Consider the following 15,579-nt stretch of genomic DNA (forward strand, 5'->3'; position numbering starts at 1 on the left):
GACTATGATGGCAAATCAATACTGTATCAATTTGCAGAAAGCAAGATTCTCTCTACACTGGCCTCGCCTGTCCGTTGCATCGCCTGTCCCTCCTGCAAATCCACAACCACCCATGTGCCCAATCTACGATAGCCCCACGTGACCCCGCCACTATCTGACAAGACCACTGCACCAAACTCATCTCCAACAACATCATGCCTAGAAGAAACACGAGGGGTGCCAAAGGCAAGCCCAGTGGCTCCAGAGGAGGCAACTTCGGCAGGTTTCCTTCCAAGAACAAGAAGAGGAACAGAGGAAAGTCCAACAATCGTGGAGGTGCTGGAGGACCAGGACAACCTGGTAATGGAGGAGAGTTCCCCGAGCTAATGGACTTGAACGAGTCAATGCACGTTCCAGCAGCCACCTCGATGAAGTCGATGTCCAAGCGGCCAGGCAGACTCATGCAAGAAGCCATGTATACCGAGAGACACCACGGAGAAACCATGTCCAAGAGTTTTCGAGACAGACCCATAGAATTCGTGAAGGCCACCGAGATCTACGACCCGCAAAGAAAGATCAATGAGCTCTTGAAGCGGGGAGTCAAAGGCTCGAACCACAGCTCAGACGACCAGCAGTCATCCATGCAAATAGTCCAGGAATCCGACGCTATCGTGGATATCGATATGAGTCATGAGGCTGGAAACGACTCAGATCTGGTAGAGTTCGAGAAGTTCAATGACTACATAAAGAAGCTCACAGATCCAAGCAAGGTCGAGAGCCCAAAACAAGACCATCATAGTACTGTTAAGGCCGTTCCAGTGCCTCAATCTGACACTCCACAACCTCAACCTGAATCCAGCACTTTTAAAGATATCAATAGCCCCCATATCCCTCCAGAAAACCAAGAATTACTAGACATATTAAACTCTCCCGATAAACCACAACCAAAGAACGATACAATCCTAACCTTTTCTTCTGATTCCGAGGACTCGCAAGACGAAACCACCCCTGAGAATCTCTCGGTTCAAAATCTAAACATCAATGAGCCGGAATTCGTCATTGATGAACAGGCTGATGATCAGACCTATGTGGAAAAGCCAGATGTGTCTCGATTGATAAAACATACTATTAAACACTCAGATGCATCCACAAAAGATTCTACAACTGCTGAATCACACTTGGAACACGATTCCATTCTCACGATCGGAAAGGTCAGCCTCCGTACTCAAGTAGGGGAGGACGGAGTTATCACAACCCAATTGCCATCCAAGAATTTGCCAGACTCAGATTTGGAGTCCGACTCTGATGTTTCTGCAAACGAAGGATATAGAGACTATATCAGCTCTATTATCAGAGATATGCGAGAAAACAGTGATGACGAGGATGATGGATACATCAGCTCTACAAATTTTGACATCATGGCATCGTCATCGGAAGAGGAAGATTCTGAGAGTGATGACGAAGACAACGAAGACGACGAAGACGAACCTGAGTATGGCTTTTTGCCTGAAGACTTCGAATTTGACGTCTCTCAAATATCAGTCACCAACGTCAGGTATGGATTACTGAACCAGTTGTACACAAGAAATCTTGACTTGACTGGTTCTCCAGACACTTACCAATGGATCGACCAAGAAGAAGTAGTGGATTATGTGATTCTGAAGGGAGTGAAGGAGCATAGACTTGGCAGTTTCTTGAAGTATATCACAGGTGGGCTCATTGATCAGAAGCACGAAGAGCAACCTGATTATTCAGATGTGTACATTTCAGAGTCTGACGAAGAGGAAGAGGAGATCGACGATGATACTAGTCAAGAGGGAGACGATGTCAGTGACCTTATTGCGTTTACTAAGAACCAAAAAAAATCATTCTCAATAGAGGACATTCAAACCCAGAGCATACAGACGAAAGGCAAGGGTCGTAAGAAACAGTTGGATCTTGATCGGTTTGATCTTGATAACGAAATCAGAGAATCCTTGCAAGAGCAGTTTCAGATTCACAGAGAAAACAAGAAAAATAGAAAGCTTGCCAAAGAGGATGCCCGGATCCAGAAGGGTCTCAAGTCAAACGATCTCCTTGTCAAATATCCATACACTTTGCACATCAAGGATATCAGAGATGAAATGGAATTATTCCTCCACGATTCCAATAGAGACTCGATGAGCTTTCCTCCTCTTGATCCTCATGGCAGCAAGGTGGTCAGTAGAATGGCCAAGTGCTACAACTTCGGCTCTAAAAGATGCGGACCTAACGGGATCCATCTGTATGTTAAATTATCGAAGAGCAGAAAAACATTCCATTATTTGCCTAGGTACGATGAAATTGGCCACATACTTAAGCAAAGACCAATTTTCAATAGAACTGATCAAAAGAGACCTAAGGATGAAATCACGGCCAGTGATGGAAACTCCAAGAAAGACAAGGCCAGAGGCAGAAACAAGCTGAGCATGCCTGTTATTAAGGAAGGTGATATTGTTGGAGCTGCTGCACCAGAAATTGGCAAAGACAATATTGGAAGACAATTGTTAGAAAAGCTCGGATGGATCAAGGGAGAAGGTTTGGGTGCCCATGGTAACAGAGGTATCAGTGAACCATTAATGGCCACCATGAAGAAGTCTAAGACTGGTTTGAAGTGAGGGTATACTTATAGACTACGCTTTCAGCTAAATCCATACGACGATACGATGCGTATAATACCGAGACTGCTGACCATACGAGTCGGTGCAGATATTCCTGTTCGATCTCCTACTTTTTAATGACATCTTTTCTTTATTATGCTAATGACCATACTGATAGATCTTTACTTCTGGAAAATACCAGTATTGTAGCTGGATATCTCGACTCCAGAACTCACTTTCTCTTCTTCTTACCTTTGACCTCTTTCACTGGTGCAGCATGGCCTGTCGATTTGACATGCTGAAATAATTTATTTCTGGAAGAAAAAATCTCGTCACATACAACACACTTTTCAGACCCATTTGGTATTTTTATCTTCTCCTTATTAGCCTTGGAAGCCTTGCCTGTCTTGGCCTCCGAATGAGGCTCGGGGTTGGCTGGCGACTGTGACTTCTCGGTCTTCTTTTTTCCTTTCTTTCCCTTCTTCTTGTTTGACGTCCAATCGTCGTCACTATCGTCGAGTTTGAGACCATTTGCTAACTTGGTGAGTTCCTCGTCCACAGTATCTGTCTTAAACTTGGTGCTCTGTTCGGGTTTGGGTGTGGAATTCTTGCTTGACACGAAATCGATCTCGTCCTCAAATTCCACGTCATCATCAACTTCAAAGTCATCAAAGTTGATTTTGGCAGGTGGCTGTTCCAGCTTAACATTGGTTTCAGGAGTTTCAGCTATGTCCTGTATCTCCTCTATATCTTCAATGCTGACATCATCCATTTGTTCGAATTCTTCTTCATCGTCATCATCATCTTCTTCGTTATCCTCGTCCAGATCCAATTCTTCTGACGCCGTTTCAAATTCGTCATCGTCTTCGTTATCCAATCCCAACTCTATCCCTTCTTTTCTCATTTCCCATTTCAATCTATTCAACTTCTTTTTATGCTTGTTCGACAGCTCGTGTGTTTGAAACTGACTTTCACTCTTAAAGACCTTGTCACATATTATGCATTCGTACTCTTCATCTTCCTTGGGGTTGTCAAATTCATCAAATTCACTATCGGAGTCCGATGAAACGTCATATTCTTCATTGAGCATATTCTCTAATTCATCCAATTCTTTCAGCGAGAGCTGTTGCCAGTCTTGCTCGGTATAGTTCCAAAGCTTCTGGTCCTTTTTGACGGCCTTCGCTTGTTCCTCCAAGTCTTTTTGCAATTTCTTTTTCTTTTCCTTTTCAAACTCTTCAGCTCCTGCCTTAACTCTAGGGTCTCTTTTCTTGATAAACAGCACAAACTTTCTTACAACTTCGTTGTATTCCTTTCTGGCAACATCTCTGGCCTTCTTGTTTTCTCTCTCCATCAATCTTCTGGTTCTTCTGTCGGGTGCGGAGGAGTATCTGTATTCATCCTTCCAATTGAACGATTTCACACTTTGAAAGGAAGACCACAGAGCGTAGAACTTACGGACATCCTGATATGGGGTTCTGGTTCCACCCATTCGAGGGTATAACAAGGAGGATTCGTCAATGACACTTATGTTGGTTAGATCGTCATCTTTATATTTGGAGTAGCCATCAAGGCTCTGAGCCTTTCCATGGGTGATCTCCTCGCAGGCAAGTCTTTCGAAAAGCCGTGACACAACGTAGTAGAAACCTTGCTGTGAGTCATCAAACTTGGTGTATAAAGCTGGGTTGAAATATCTCATAATTTCGTCGGGCGAAATCGACGGTATTATCATGTCCTCCTCCGCTGGAATGTCGTAGTCATCGTCGTCTCTAAGGATCGACGACTTGTGAGAGTCGTACCATGAACGTTCTTGTGGATCTGAGAGGACTTCGTATGCTGCTCTCACCAATGCAAATCGAGCTGTAGCACCCTCCACATCATGAGGGTTTTTGTCTGGATGAAGCTGGAGAGCCTTCTTCCTATATGCCTTTTTGAGCTCTGTATCGGTGGCCGAGGTCTCCACTCCTAGGAGCTCATAGTAATCTGTTTTCATTAAGTTAATGGACTAACCGTGAATCGAGTTAAAATTTTGATGTTGGGTCGTGCGCGATAAGCTCTGGTGTTTTCAAGCTCATGGCATCAACTTCGTGGGCTTTAAGTCCTACAAGGCACCAGAAAACGAAAAGATTGGAGTGTTCCAAGCTTAGAACTTTGATAGTATTTAAGAGAATTCGGATATGAATTAGTATGCTGGGATTCCAGTTCCGTACCAGTATAATTGCTGTAGATTTTCTGATCGCACCTATCCTCCGCCTGTCTCATTTTATTCGTAAATAGTTCTCATAGTCTGGTACCATTTGGTCCGGAATAGAGCAAAACGACTCTTTAGGCCGTTATTTCATGGTATAATACCCTAATATGGGCATTGAAAATATTGACTAGGTTCGTTTTGGGTGCAAATCTGAGATGTCCATATGAGCGTCATCCATATGGACAAATTGCTACTAGGCTACAGCTCTTTCCTATGAAAGTTCAGGCTAAAATCAATAATACAACTCCAATAAATACCTATTTTCGAAAATTCAGACATGATGAATTGATTTTTCGTCACTTCGTCCAAGGAATTTTTCATACTTTTGAAATAAAATAACTTTTGGGTCAAATAAACTTGATCGCAAGTATCAGCTTATCACCAACCTTTTGAATGATAATCATTCGCGTCCACTTCGCCAATATCTGGCATCCCTTCATAATTGGGGCCAAAAACCTTTTTGGGCAATGGAATCTTGCCCAATTTGTAGTCAATAATGATAGATTCTTTCAACGAATTGCTCAATTCTGTGGAAAGCATCGATCTTCTAGTTGACTTGGGCGACAATTTAATCCCATTAATGTTATCTGCCGTTTCTTGATTGCCTTCTTTGAACAAACTCAAATCATCATTGAGTGACTTAGCTGGTGTTGCCGTGATTGGAGTCGACATTGAATGTGGGGACCCCAATTTGGGGGAATCAAACTTCTCAGCTGGTACTGGTATACTTACCTTGGGTTCAGATGGCTTATCTTCTTCTTTCGATTCTTCTCCATTTCGTTCGTCCCTACCGTCATATCTTCCGAACATGGACTTGGAGTTATTGTACAATTTTGTTATGTTCAAGGAGCTCTTAGATAACAAACTTCTAATTGAATTATTAGTCATCGACCCTGACATTTTGAGACTCGATGAAAGAATTGCATGTGAACTGACAGGCTCGGGCGATGTATGGTGTATACTTCCCGAGCTTTCCATATCTTCATTTACCATGCTTGTTGATGATGAAGCTGTGGCATTGAAGTCTGAAATACCAACGATGGACTTCTGTTTACCCATAACCGAATCGTCATCATCATCATTAGACTTCAGGTCTTCTTGCACAATATCCTTTTTGACAGAGTTGTTATGAAAATGAGGATAATTCTTTGATATATCCGTAGAAGATGGATATTTCTTGGTGAACATAATATATGGTCGTTTGGAATTCGATGCAAGTTCAGTCACACTGCCTAGTCTATTTCCATTTTTGAATTGATCAAATGTTATTACTCCTGTAGTTGATGATCTTTTCAATACAGGTTTGGGGCTTATATGAGAGTTCTGCTGATTCTGTGCAGCTAACTCGTTAAGAAATAGTCCGGAAAGTAATGATCTCGGCTTTGTTGTAATTGCTGGGGATGAATTGCGTTTTCTGTGTTTTTGAGAATCATTCAACTCAACGGGCAAAATATCGGTTGATGTAGAAGAATTACTTATATTCTTTGTCATTGTAGGGATTTTGTTAAATTGCAATGGATGAAACTTGGGTTCTTCAGATTTCAAGTCATCATCCTCCGAAGAAACCGATAACCATTCTGAATCATTATCCGTAGTCATCTGGGTGGCATTAGACGATTTACGGTCTCTTTTTAAAACAAACTCATCGGGAGCTTCTTTTGGTTGAATTGCCACAATTTCATCATCACTGTAATCATCTTCATCCTCGGAAATATCTGTGGAGGAGTAGCCATCATCTTTCGATTCTGAATCAGGTTCCCTCAATGATTGAGTAATAGAGGAATGAGTGGTAGATGGTTCGTCCTTCTTGAATTGAATCTGGAAATTATTGAACAAGGAGTTGTGTCTCTTAATTGGTGGCTGATTCGTGTCACCTGTTTGCCCAGACTGTGTTGAAAGTGAAGCCCTAGAAGAAACAGCTTGTGAGCCTCTGTTGGAATTCCTTTCGGAAGCTGACTGATTGAATAATGATTGATTAGAAATTGAGCTCCTATTAGAAACTTGTTGTGACACTGAACTTTGACGACGAGGCTCAAGTTGTCTAGACGCATCACGAGTCCTGGGTGATCTTGGAGAGCTAGATACCTCTTTTGACTTGTCACTTGAGGCTGGAGGTGATGGAGAATTCGCCAAATAGAATATATTTTTGTTAGGGGGCTGTGGATGTGGTTGTAGAGGTTCTTCATGAGTAAGTGATGACTTTGAAACTGTTGAGCCTTGCCTCTTGGACGTTAAAGAAGATGCAGGCGAAATGGAAACTTGACTTGGAGAAAAGCCTCTTACAAATGAGGTCCTAGAACGTCCCAAGGGTGGGGCTTGGGCGGAGGAGGCTGCCCTAGATCTAGCTAGTTGGCTCAGGTGAGAGGAAGTGACCGGACTTCTTGGGATCTCACCGTTTTGAGAGGAAAACTGCTCCGGCGTTTTGTGGGAACTGTGCGAGGAATGTGCCTTGGTTTGGTCAGTCAATTGATTATTTACAAACTCGGGATGAGGGCTTGATTGATCTGGAGATACAGGCTCGTCTTCGTCTTCCTCTTCTTCCGAGATATCCGAGATGTCTGAAATGTCGTAGTCATCGTCGTCCTCCTCGGAGTCTGGGATGGGGTTGTTTTTGGGGTTGTACGACTCCAAGCTGCTGTTGTTGGTACTTTTTCTATTGCTGTGCAAGCTCAAGTTGGAGCTATGGGAGAACAACGAAGGCCGATCGGATAAGAACTGGGACTGTTTTGGGGCCAAGTCCGATAACGAGTCCTTGGAAAGGTCTGTGATGGAGTCGTGGAGCGGTTTTTGGGCGTCAACCTCAGAAGACTGCTCCTTGGACGTCTTCTTTAGCACCTTCCGGCTGAGGATGCGCCACGATCGGTTGTTCAAGCGCTCCACTGATGCAAACTTGGATCTGATCAAATCATTGCGGGTAAGCTTCCAGAGCCTGACCAACGATTCTTCCAGATGCTTGCCGTAGTTGAACGAGATGTCTATAGACTCCATCCTGGCATCGGCTGAGTGGTGGTTGTGTCGACACGAAGCGCTGGGTGGAGGTGATCTGGATGGAGACGACGGTTAGTGTCGGTTTCTTCACAGGAACGCGGAAAAAACGGAACAGGACCAAGGTGATGGTTTGGTGGGGGAGGGTATGGGGGATAACGAGCAACAACGGGGTTCTCTTCGCCAGCTTCAGCGATTACCTGGAATTACTATCAGGGTAAAATTGATCATTCAAAATTTCGAGGTGTCGCGGAATATTGGCGGACTGCATATAGCTCGGACAACTGTATTGGGGGTCACGAGAGGGATGGTGAGGAAAGGGGTGGAGGGGATGGGAGGCGTGGGGGTGCTGAGTGGGGGACAGGGTGGGGGAGGGGATGGGCAGGCCGGGGCCAGAAACGGGGGGGCTGGTCAGGCGTGGAAATCACCCCATCAATTGCCGCAAAAAGGGTGATGGCGGGAGGTGGGAGATGACAGGCGGTTCTGGTCACGTGACGGATCGCCTGCGTGACCAGGCTATGCAGCAAGCGGTCCGGGACAGGCGGGGTCGTGCCCCGCTGGCGCGCCTCTCATCCCGGCACAACTCACTATGCGCTTACTCATGCAGGCGCCCGTCACAACAGTGGCTGCATGTCCTGCATGTCTAGTGACAGCCGTGTGCACTCCTCGCTGTTATCTCACAGGAGTGTGATTGGACACGCGGCGTATGTGTGAGTGCAGGCTGCACCCAGATTATTTTCTATCTACTGCTACTGTTTTAGTCGTTCGGATTTTCTTGTTTCCAGATCGCCACCAGTCGCCTCAATCTAAATAGATGAGCTGTGACGCGGGGAGCTCGTGGGTGTGTTGAGTCCTGGTCAGCTTGCATCTTGGGCTGCCGTGGATTTCTCAACCAGCACTGGTTAATTTTCTCTCTGTTCAGAATTACCGAATTACATCGACGTAAATCTCCTGTTGCGAATACAAAGCTGGCCGCCTGCAGTTGTTCTGCATGTTATAATTAGCATCATTTGCATTACCCACCAGATTCAAAAAGTACCTTACATTGTCACCGTCCCGTACCTCTTGCTGAATTGATCTTTCGCATTATTACCACGATCTCAAACAATACTTCCTTTTTTAATCACTTGCATCTACGGTTCTAAAATTATCTTGCATTTATTCATCGTTATAAAATCTACCGTAGTAGTGAAGAATTGAAGCGCATACACCAAGAATGCACCTTCGCTAGCTCTGCTAACGACCAGTATGTCACATTCTGGTGATCTAGGCCTTCTCGTCGTCAAGAACGGCCTCCTCTCTCTTCTTTTCTTCGACGAACTTTCTGATACCGTCTTCACCAAACTTCTCCATCAACTTACCGGCATCGAAAACGTCGACCTCGGTGTTCTTGAAGTCTCTGGCCTTGATCTTGAGTCTAAACAAGTGGTCTAATTCTGCGTAGGTTCTGTCCTTGGTTTCTGGCAATTCGAACCACGACCAGACAATGGCAATCAAACAGAAACCAGCCCAGAAGAATCCGGTCTTGGCCTTCCAGTTCCAGGCAGTTGGGTTCAACATGTATGGCGAGATGATGGCCACCACAATACCAGCAAGGTTGTAAAGGTTTCTAGCAAGCATGACGGTGTTAATTCTCAATCTGGTGGATGGAAGTTCCGAGACAATACAGTAAGTCATTGGTCCCACAGTCAAGTCGTAGACAAAGGTGTAGACCAACAATAACGAACCAATACCCCAAGAGCCTCCAGATGGGTTGGCGGCACCCAAAGCTCCGACAATGATAAGAATGATGAACTGGCCACACAAACCACCGAAGTAGATGGGGAATCTACCCACCTTTTGCGAGAGGAACCACGAGCCAACAGTACCAGCAATACCTAAGACGTACTGGACAATGGAGAAGGTAAACGAGTTGTCAGTGGACAAACCAGCTTGGATGTAGAAGTAGGTGGAGTAACCCATGAAAGCGGAACCAGTGATGTTTTGCCATAACCAGGTGATGGCTGCGAGTCTAGTTCTTCTGAAGTCAGTACCAGTGAAACAGTCCTTGAAGGTAGCCTTGGCAGAGGTGGCTTCTTCTTCCTTGATGGTCAACTGGATCTTGGTCAACATGGCCTGGGCCAAAACGTCCTTGTCAGGCAAGTGCTTGTTCTCAGTAAGAAGTCTCTTAAGGGACTGCTTGGCTTCCTCATCGCGTCCCTTTTTGGCCAAGTACCAAGGGGATTCAGGAGCAAGGAACACGCCTAGACACAAAGGAATGGGCCAGATCCACTGGATAGCAAATGGAATTCTGTAAGCGTTGTCGGACTTCATCTGAGTGACACCTTTAAGCACACCCGAGGAAATTAATTGACCGAAAACCCAACACACATTGACGTAAGTAGTAAGATAGACTCTAAGCGTCGTAGGCGCAACCTCACTGGCGTAGGTCACAGCCAAGGTCTGGTAAGCACCCCAGTTAATACCCAACAAGACGTAGGCCAACAAAAGCACCTCTCTGTTTGGTGCGAAAAATTGAATGAAAATTAATCCGACGGAAGTAATCAAGGCAGTCATCAAGGTCTTTCTGTACCCGATTCTCGAGGCAATGATACCAGACACAAACAACCCGATGATGGAGGCACTCTGGTATCCCATAGACAAGGCGGTCTGCCACTTGGCAGGGATCTGGTAGGTTCCAAGACTTGGGTAGAAGTCTCCGAACTTCTTGTTGAAAGCGTCGAAACCGTACATGGAGTTCAAAAGATTGGTGTCGTAACCTTCCATGACCAAGGCAGACGACAAGATGATGGACCACATCACGGCCTTGGGGAAGGTTCTCAAACCCTCGCCCAAAGACATGTTTCTTTCCTTGTGGTCGTTGGACTTGGCCTCGTTGGACATGTCGAGGAACTTGCTGACGTACTCGTCCATTTGGTCGTCGATGGAGGAGGCCAGGTTCTTCTTGGAGATGGGGTCGTGGACGGTGATGGCACCGTCCTTCTTGATGTCTTCAACAAATTCTGTCATTGTAACCGTTCGATCTAGGCTGTAGAGATGAGACTAGGCTGGTGTTGGTTAGTGGATCAGATGAGTAGTGATGCTTATGATGGAATGGGGATCAGGCAGGTTTTATACTCTGGCTGCGATGTGCGGCTCTCGCTTAAATACGAGATAATAGCTCGCCCCACATACACCCCACATAGTTCTGCGGAAATTGAGATCTGGCAAGATCGTGGAGGGCCCCACCCAGGAGGGGCTAAGGGCCTGGCCGTGGGGTACCTGGAAGCACACCAGTGCATATTTGCGCATATTTGCGAGCACTGGAATCTGGGGTATGATTTTCGGTCATGGATGGGCTTCCCCAGATTTGTGCCCTGAATGGGAGGTGCGAGTTATAGTTTGTGCGGAGTTTGCCCGGATTATCGGTGGGGCTGATTGCGCATTTGCGAATTGCGAGAAAGTTTGCGATGCCCCGCTTACGCACCGCCAGGTGCCCAGCTTCTGACATGCTGCCATGCACCCTGCTGTGTATGCCTGGCATGGGCGCGGTTGCCGTACCAACCCTGGGACTCCACTCGACGCGCTCTATTAATACCCCTCGTACCTAGATGCCCGCATACGGCGGGCGCTTACTGCACACGTCTATTTCGACACCCAACCGTTGTTCGGAGGGGTGTGCAGCGATCGCCGCCACCTTCGGGCATGACTCGACAGCATTCCTCGGGGCCGACTGCCATCGGCTACTCGCGCGTCGGGGGGGTCAAGATTTGCCTCGACCCCAGACCCGCACTTTGACTGTTCTGTTGATGTCCGCCTCCTACTCCTCCCTCCAAGACAACTGTCATGCGTGCGAGTAAGCCTCGCTCGTACTTTGTCCGAAGATTGGCGACATCCCCCACACCTTCAATTGTCTTCGGAAATCGGATCCACAACCTGTTTTTGGAATTCGTCTATCTTGGCCCACAAACGGTGCCTCCAGCGGAAACTTGCCGGAAATTACCCCAGATTGCAAAACCCTATAAAGTGGGGGAGAAACCGCCATTGGCCTCGAAATCCATCTGCTCCAACCTCTACACCTCGTTGCTGCTACACTATGACTATCTCTTACACCTGGTGGAAAGACGCTACCGTCTACCAAATCTGGCCTGCTTCCTTCAAGGACTCCAATGGTGATGGTCTTGGAGATATTCCAGGCATCATCTCCAAGTTGGACTACCTCAAGAACTTGGGAGTCGATGTCATCTGGATGAGTCCCATGTACGACTCGCCCCAGGACGACATGGGCTACGATATCTCCGACTACAAGAAGGTGTACCCCAAGTACGGTACGGTTGACGACATGAAGGTGTTGCTCGACGAGGCCCACTCGCGTGGCATCAAGTTGGTTTTGGACTTGGTGGTCAACCACACCTCGAGCGAGCATCGCTGGTTCAAAGAATCCCGTTCGTCGCTCGACAACGACAAGAGGGACTGGTACGTCTGGAAGAAGCCCAAGTACGACGCTGAGGGCAACAGACACCCTCCCAACAACTGGAGCACCCATTTCTCGGAGCCAGCCTGGACCTACGACGAGACCACCGACGAGTACTACTTGCACCTCTTCGCCAAGTCGCAGCCAGACCTCAACTGGGAAAACCCAGCCACTAGAAACGCCATCTACGACGAGGCCATGAGCTTCTGGTTCGAGTTGGGCGTGGACGGCTTCAGAATCGACGTGGCCAACATGTACTCGAAGGACCAGAGATTCCTCGACGTTCCTATCGTGTTCCCAGACCAGTCGTTCCAGCCATGCATGCAATACACCCACAACGGGCCACGTATCCACGAGTTCCACAAGGAGATGTTCGAGAAGGTCACCTCCAAGTACGATGCCATGACCGTGGGTGAGGTCGCGTTCTGCTCCAGAGAAGATGCTCTCAAGTACGTCAGTGCTAAGGAGAAGGAGATGAGCATGATTTTCCTCTTTGACGTGGTTGACGTGGGCACTGTCCACGCCAACAGGTTGGAAAAGCCTGCCAACCCATGGAAATTGAGCGAATTGAAGCAAGCGGTTGAAAACCAGTGTGAGTTCATCAAGGGTACCGATGCGTGGTCCACTGTATTCTTTGAGAACCACGACCAGCCCAGATCGATCTCCAAGTTCGGCTCCCTGAACCCCAAATACAACTTCAAGTCGGCCAAGTTGTTGGCTATGCTCCAAACTGCGTTGACTGGTACCCTCTACATCTACCAGGGCCAAGAAATCGCTATGGCCAATTTGCCAGCCTCCTGGTCCATTGACGAGTACCTCGACATCATGACTATCAACTACTACAGAAACTGGGTGGAAATCCACGGAAAGGATGCTGATTTCGAAGAGCAGAAGAAGGTCATCTTGGAAGGCATCAACATGCTTGCCAGAGACCACGCCAGATCACCAGTTCAATGGGACGCCAGCGAGTACGCTGGATTCTCTCCTGTCGCCCCATGGACCAGAGTCAACGACAACTACAAGGAAATCAACGTCGAGTCACAGCTCAATGATCCTAACTCGGTGTTGCACTTCTGGGCCAAGTCCTTGAAGGTCAGAAAGGAGCACAAGGATCTCCTCATCTACGGGGCCTACAAGACCCTTGACCAAGACAACGAACAGGTGTACTCCTTCATCAAGTACCAGAACGACGAGACCAGCTCTCCCAAGGCTTTTGTCACCTTGAACTTCTCGGATGAGCCTGCCAAGTTCGAACGTTTGGTTGAAGGCCAATACACCTTGGTCAACTCCAACGTCGATGTTCAGGACGAAGCCACCTTGTCTCCTTATGAAGGACGTCTTTACATCGTCGATTAGATATCTAGATATAGAGAATAGATCCTAGTTATATATACTAGATGAAATATATGATACATCAAATTTGGTAGGATATTACGCTCGAAATTTGCGGCCATTTGCACAGTTATTCCGTTTTTCCGAGCTAAACCGAAAGTTGCGAAAAACCTTCGTTTCTTTTTTGGCGCAATCAATTTGGCGCAATCTAATCGGAAAATGTCCTCGGAACTGGGGCAAGTGAAGGGGCTTGTGAAGAGGTCACAAGACGAGGCTGAGGTACGGTGTTGGTGAGGGGAATAGCCTCTTCCAGCTGTGGGTCTCATTGAACTCTTTCATCCAAGTGGTTGTTCTGACTTGCTTGAGATGTGGCAAGATTATCTAATTTTTCTGAAAAATATACATTTTTGAAACAAAAAATCCTTATTGAAATTAAAAAACTTGAACATGCTTGTAATTTTTTAGGCCTATAGATTCAATCTTAGACATGGAGTGAATAAGTGAAGCTACGCCCAACAGTATGAAATAGTCAATGCTACAACACCCACTAGTTCAGTATTATCGGATCCTAAAATGCACCTATTGACCCCTTGTGGCGTATCAACAGCATCCAAACTAGCCTTGCAACTCGAAGTCAACGTAAACTTACAAAACTCTATCCTGAATGCCAAATTCTGCCAATTAACATCCCACACCTCTAGCTTATCTTATCAGGATACTGCACATAGCCGAATTACTGCCGCACGCAAATCACGTGCAAAATCACGAATCATCAACATCCATCACACAACTCCAGAACAGATATCACCACCCCGTCTTCCCCTAAGCACATCATGCCTGATTTTGTCAAAGAGGGTGAAGCTCCATCCCCAAAAAAGCCAGCACACGACCAGGAAGACCACACGCATGTGGGGTCTTTCGTTAGTGAGGAGTCTCCTGATGACCCACCAAGAAAGACATTGCACGACCAATTGAAGGAGCATCGAGGTAAGTACCAGCTAGACATCGCATTGGAGACTTAACTAACATCTCTAGACAAGAAGCAGTTGGAATTCGAACAGCAAATGGCAATAAGGAATAGTTCCTTCAAATTGGACGAAGAGTCGGCCAAATTCTACGAGAAGGTGCAAAATGAAGCGTTGGAAAAGGAACAGCGGAATAAGCGGGAAGTTGAAGAGAAACTAGCCATTTTCAAGCAGAAGAAGAACGCGAAGAGAGAGTTGGAAGAACGCAGAGACAACCAAAACGACCACAGCAGGAAAAGAACGTTGCCGGAAATCACACCCAGCCTACCCAAGAAGTTGACCTTGACTAAGAAAGCGAATCCCCCACCTCCAACCAAGGGAGTGGCTGGTCTTGGTGCCTACTCGTCGGAGGAGGACGAATGATCACGTGACCACAATAACCGCTTACGTAAGCGGTCCTTGCGCCGCGCACGCATTGTCCATAAATTTTCACCAGTTAATGGACTAACTCTATTCTATCTTCGATCATCAGCATGTGGGGCCAGTTATTCTCGTTGAAGACGACGCTCTTCAAGAAGCCAACCATGACTCTCATCCAGGTCAGAACAAAAATGAAGACCCACAAAGCTGCCGACAAGAGATTCATAAGGACAGGAACTGGAATCAAAAGAAAGCAGGCCGGCAGAAACCACGGAAATGGTGGGTTTAGTGCTCCATCTTTGAGCCACTTGGACTCTTTTGTGAAGGTGGGAAACAAGGGTGGGCATTTTAAGAAATTGGACAAGTTCTTGCCTTAGATACTGATCCAGGATTTCGCTAGTTGAACTATCCAACATTCTGGAGAACAGGGGTCTGGCATTATAGCCTGGAGTCCACATGGACGCAGTGGAATAGCAATTCAATTTTCAGACCACCAAGGGGATATAATCCTTTTATTCCAGCACATACTTCTTGTATATATAGGCGAAAGCATATAGGCGAAAGCCAACTAATTAGACA

General features: G+C 46.5%; 7 protein-coding genes across 7 annotated transcripts; 4 read left to right on the top strand and 3 right to left on the bottom strand.

The window, feature by feature from the left end:
- Positions 1–194: 194 nt before the first annotated feature.
- Positions 195–2,615, top strand: CANTADRAFT_90526 (uncharacterized protein; the record flags this gene model as incomplete). The annotated part of the gene is made up of 1 exon (XM_020211707.1): positions 195–2,615. One exon carries the CDS (start codon positions 195–197, stop codon positions 2,613–2,615), a length of 2,421 nt encoding a protein of 806 aa, XP_020064558.1.
- A 220-nt stretch (positions 2,616–2,835) lies between these two features.
- On the bottom strand, positions 2,836–4,587 carry CANTADRAFT_41891 (uncharacterized protein; the record flags this gene model as incomplete). The annotated part of the gene is made up of 1 exon (XM_020208885.1): positions 2,836–4,587. A coding segment is annotated over one exon (1,752 nt), but the record flags the coding sequence as incomplete, so codon positions are not given.
- Positions 4,588–4,905: 318 nt separating this feature from the next.
- On the bottom strand, positions 4,906–8,162 carry CANTADRAFT_258963 (uncharacterized protein). The gene is made up of 2 exons (XM_020207572.1): positions 6,998–8,162; positions 4,906–6,820 (listed from the first exon to the last, which is right to left on the bottom strand). The coding sequence occupies exons 1-2, from the start codon at positions 7,831–7,833 to the stop codon at positions 5,224–5,226; spliced, it is 2,433 nt and encodes an 810-aa protein (XP_020064560.1). The 5' UTR covers positions 7,834–8,162; the 3' UTR covers positions 4,906–5,223.
- Positions 8,163–9,096: 934 nt separating this feature from the next.
- MAL31 (maltose permease) lies at positions 9,097–10,839 on the bottom strand (the record flags this gene model as incomplete). Its single annotated transcript, XM_020209956.1, has 1 exon — positions 9,097–10,839. One exon carries the CDS (start codon positions 10,837–10,839, stop codon positions 9,097–9,099), a length of 1,743 nt encoding a protein of 580 aa, XP_020064561.1.
- A 1,066-nt stretch (positions 10,840–11,905) lies between these two features.
- CANTADRAFT_6566 (alpha-glucosidase) lies at positions 11,906–13,639 on the top strand (the record flags this gene model as incomplete). Its single annotated transcript, XM_020210919.1, has 1 exon — positions 11,906–13,639. The coding sequence occupies one exon, from the start codon at positions 11,906–11,908 to the stop codon at positions 13,637–13,639; it is 1,734 nt and encodes a 577-aa protein (XP_020064562.1).
- An 809-nt stretch (positions 13,640–14,448) lies between these two features.
- Positions 14,449–15,003, top strand: CANTADRAFT_22185 (uncharacterized protein; the record flags this gene model as incomplete). Its single annotated transcript, XM_020206793.1, has 2 exons — positions 14,449–14,602; positions 14,651–15,003. The coding sequence occupies 2 exons, from the start codon at positions 14,449–14,451 to the stop codon at positions 15,001–15,003; spliced, it is 507 nt and encodes a 168-aa protein (XP_020064563.1).
- A 161-nt stretch (positions 15,004–15,164) lies between these two features.
- CANTADRAFT_51804 (mitochondrial 54S ribosomal protein bL35m) lies at positions 15,165–15,377 on the top strand (the record flags this gene model as incomplete). The annotated part of the gene is made up of 1 exon (XM_020209992.1): positions 15,165–15,377. One exon carries the CDS (start codon positions 15,165–15,167, stop codon positions 15,375–15,377), a length of 213 nt encoding a protein of 70 aa, XP_020064564.1.
- Between the last annotated feature and the right edge of the window lie 202 nt (positions 15,378–15,579).

Source organism: Suhomyces tanzawaensis, assembly GCF_001661415.1.
Source record: "Suhomyces tanzawaensis NRRL Y-17324 unplaced genomic scaffold CANTAscaffold_4, whole genome shotgun sequence".
Taxonomy (NCBI): Eukaryota; Fungi; Ascomycota; class Pichiomycetes; order Serinales; family Debaryomycetaceae; genus Suhomyces; species Suhomyces tanzawaensis.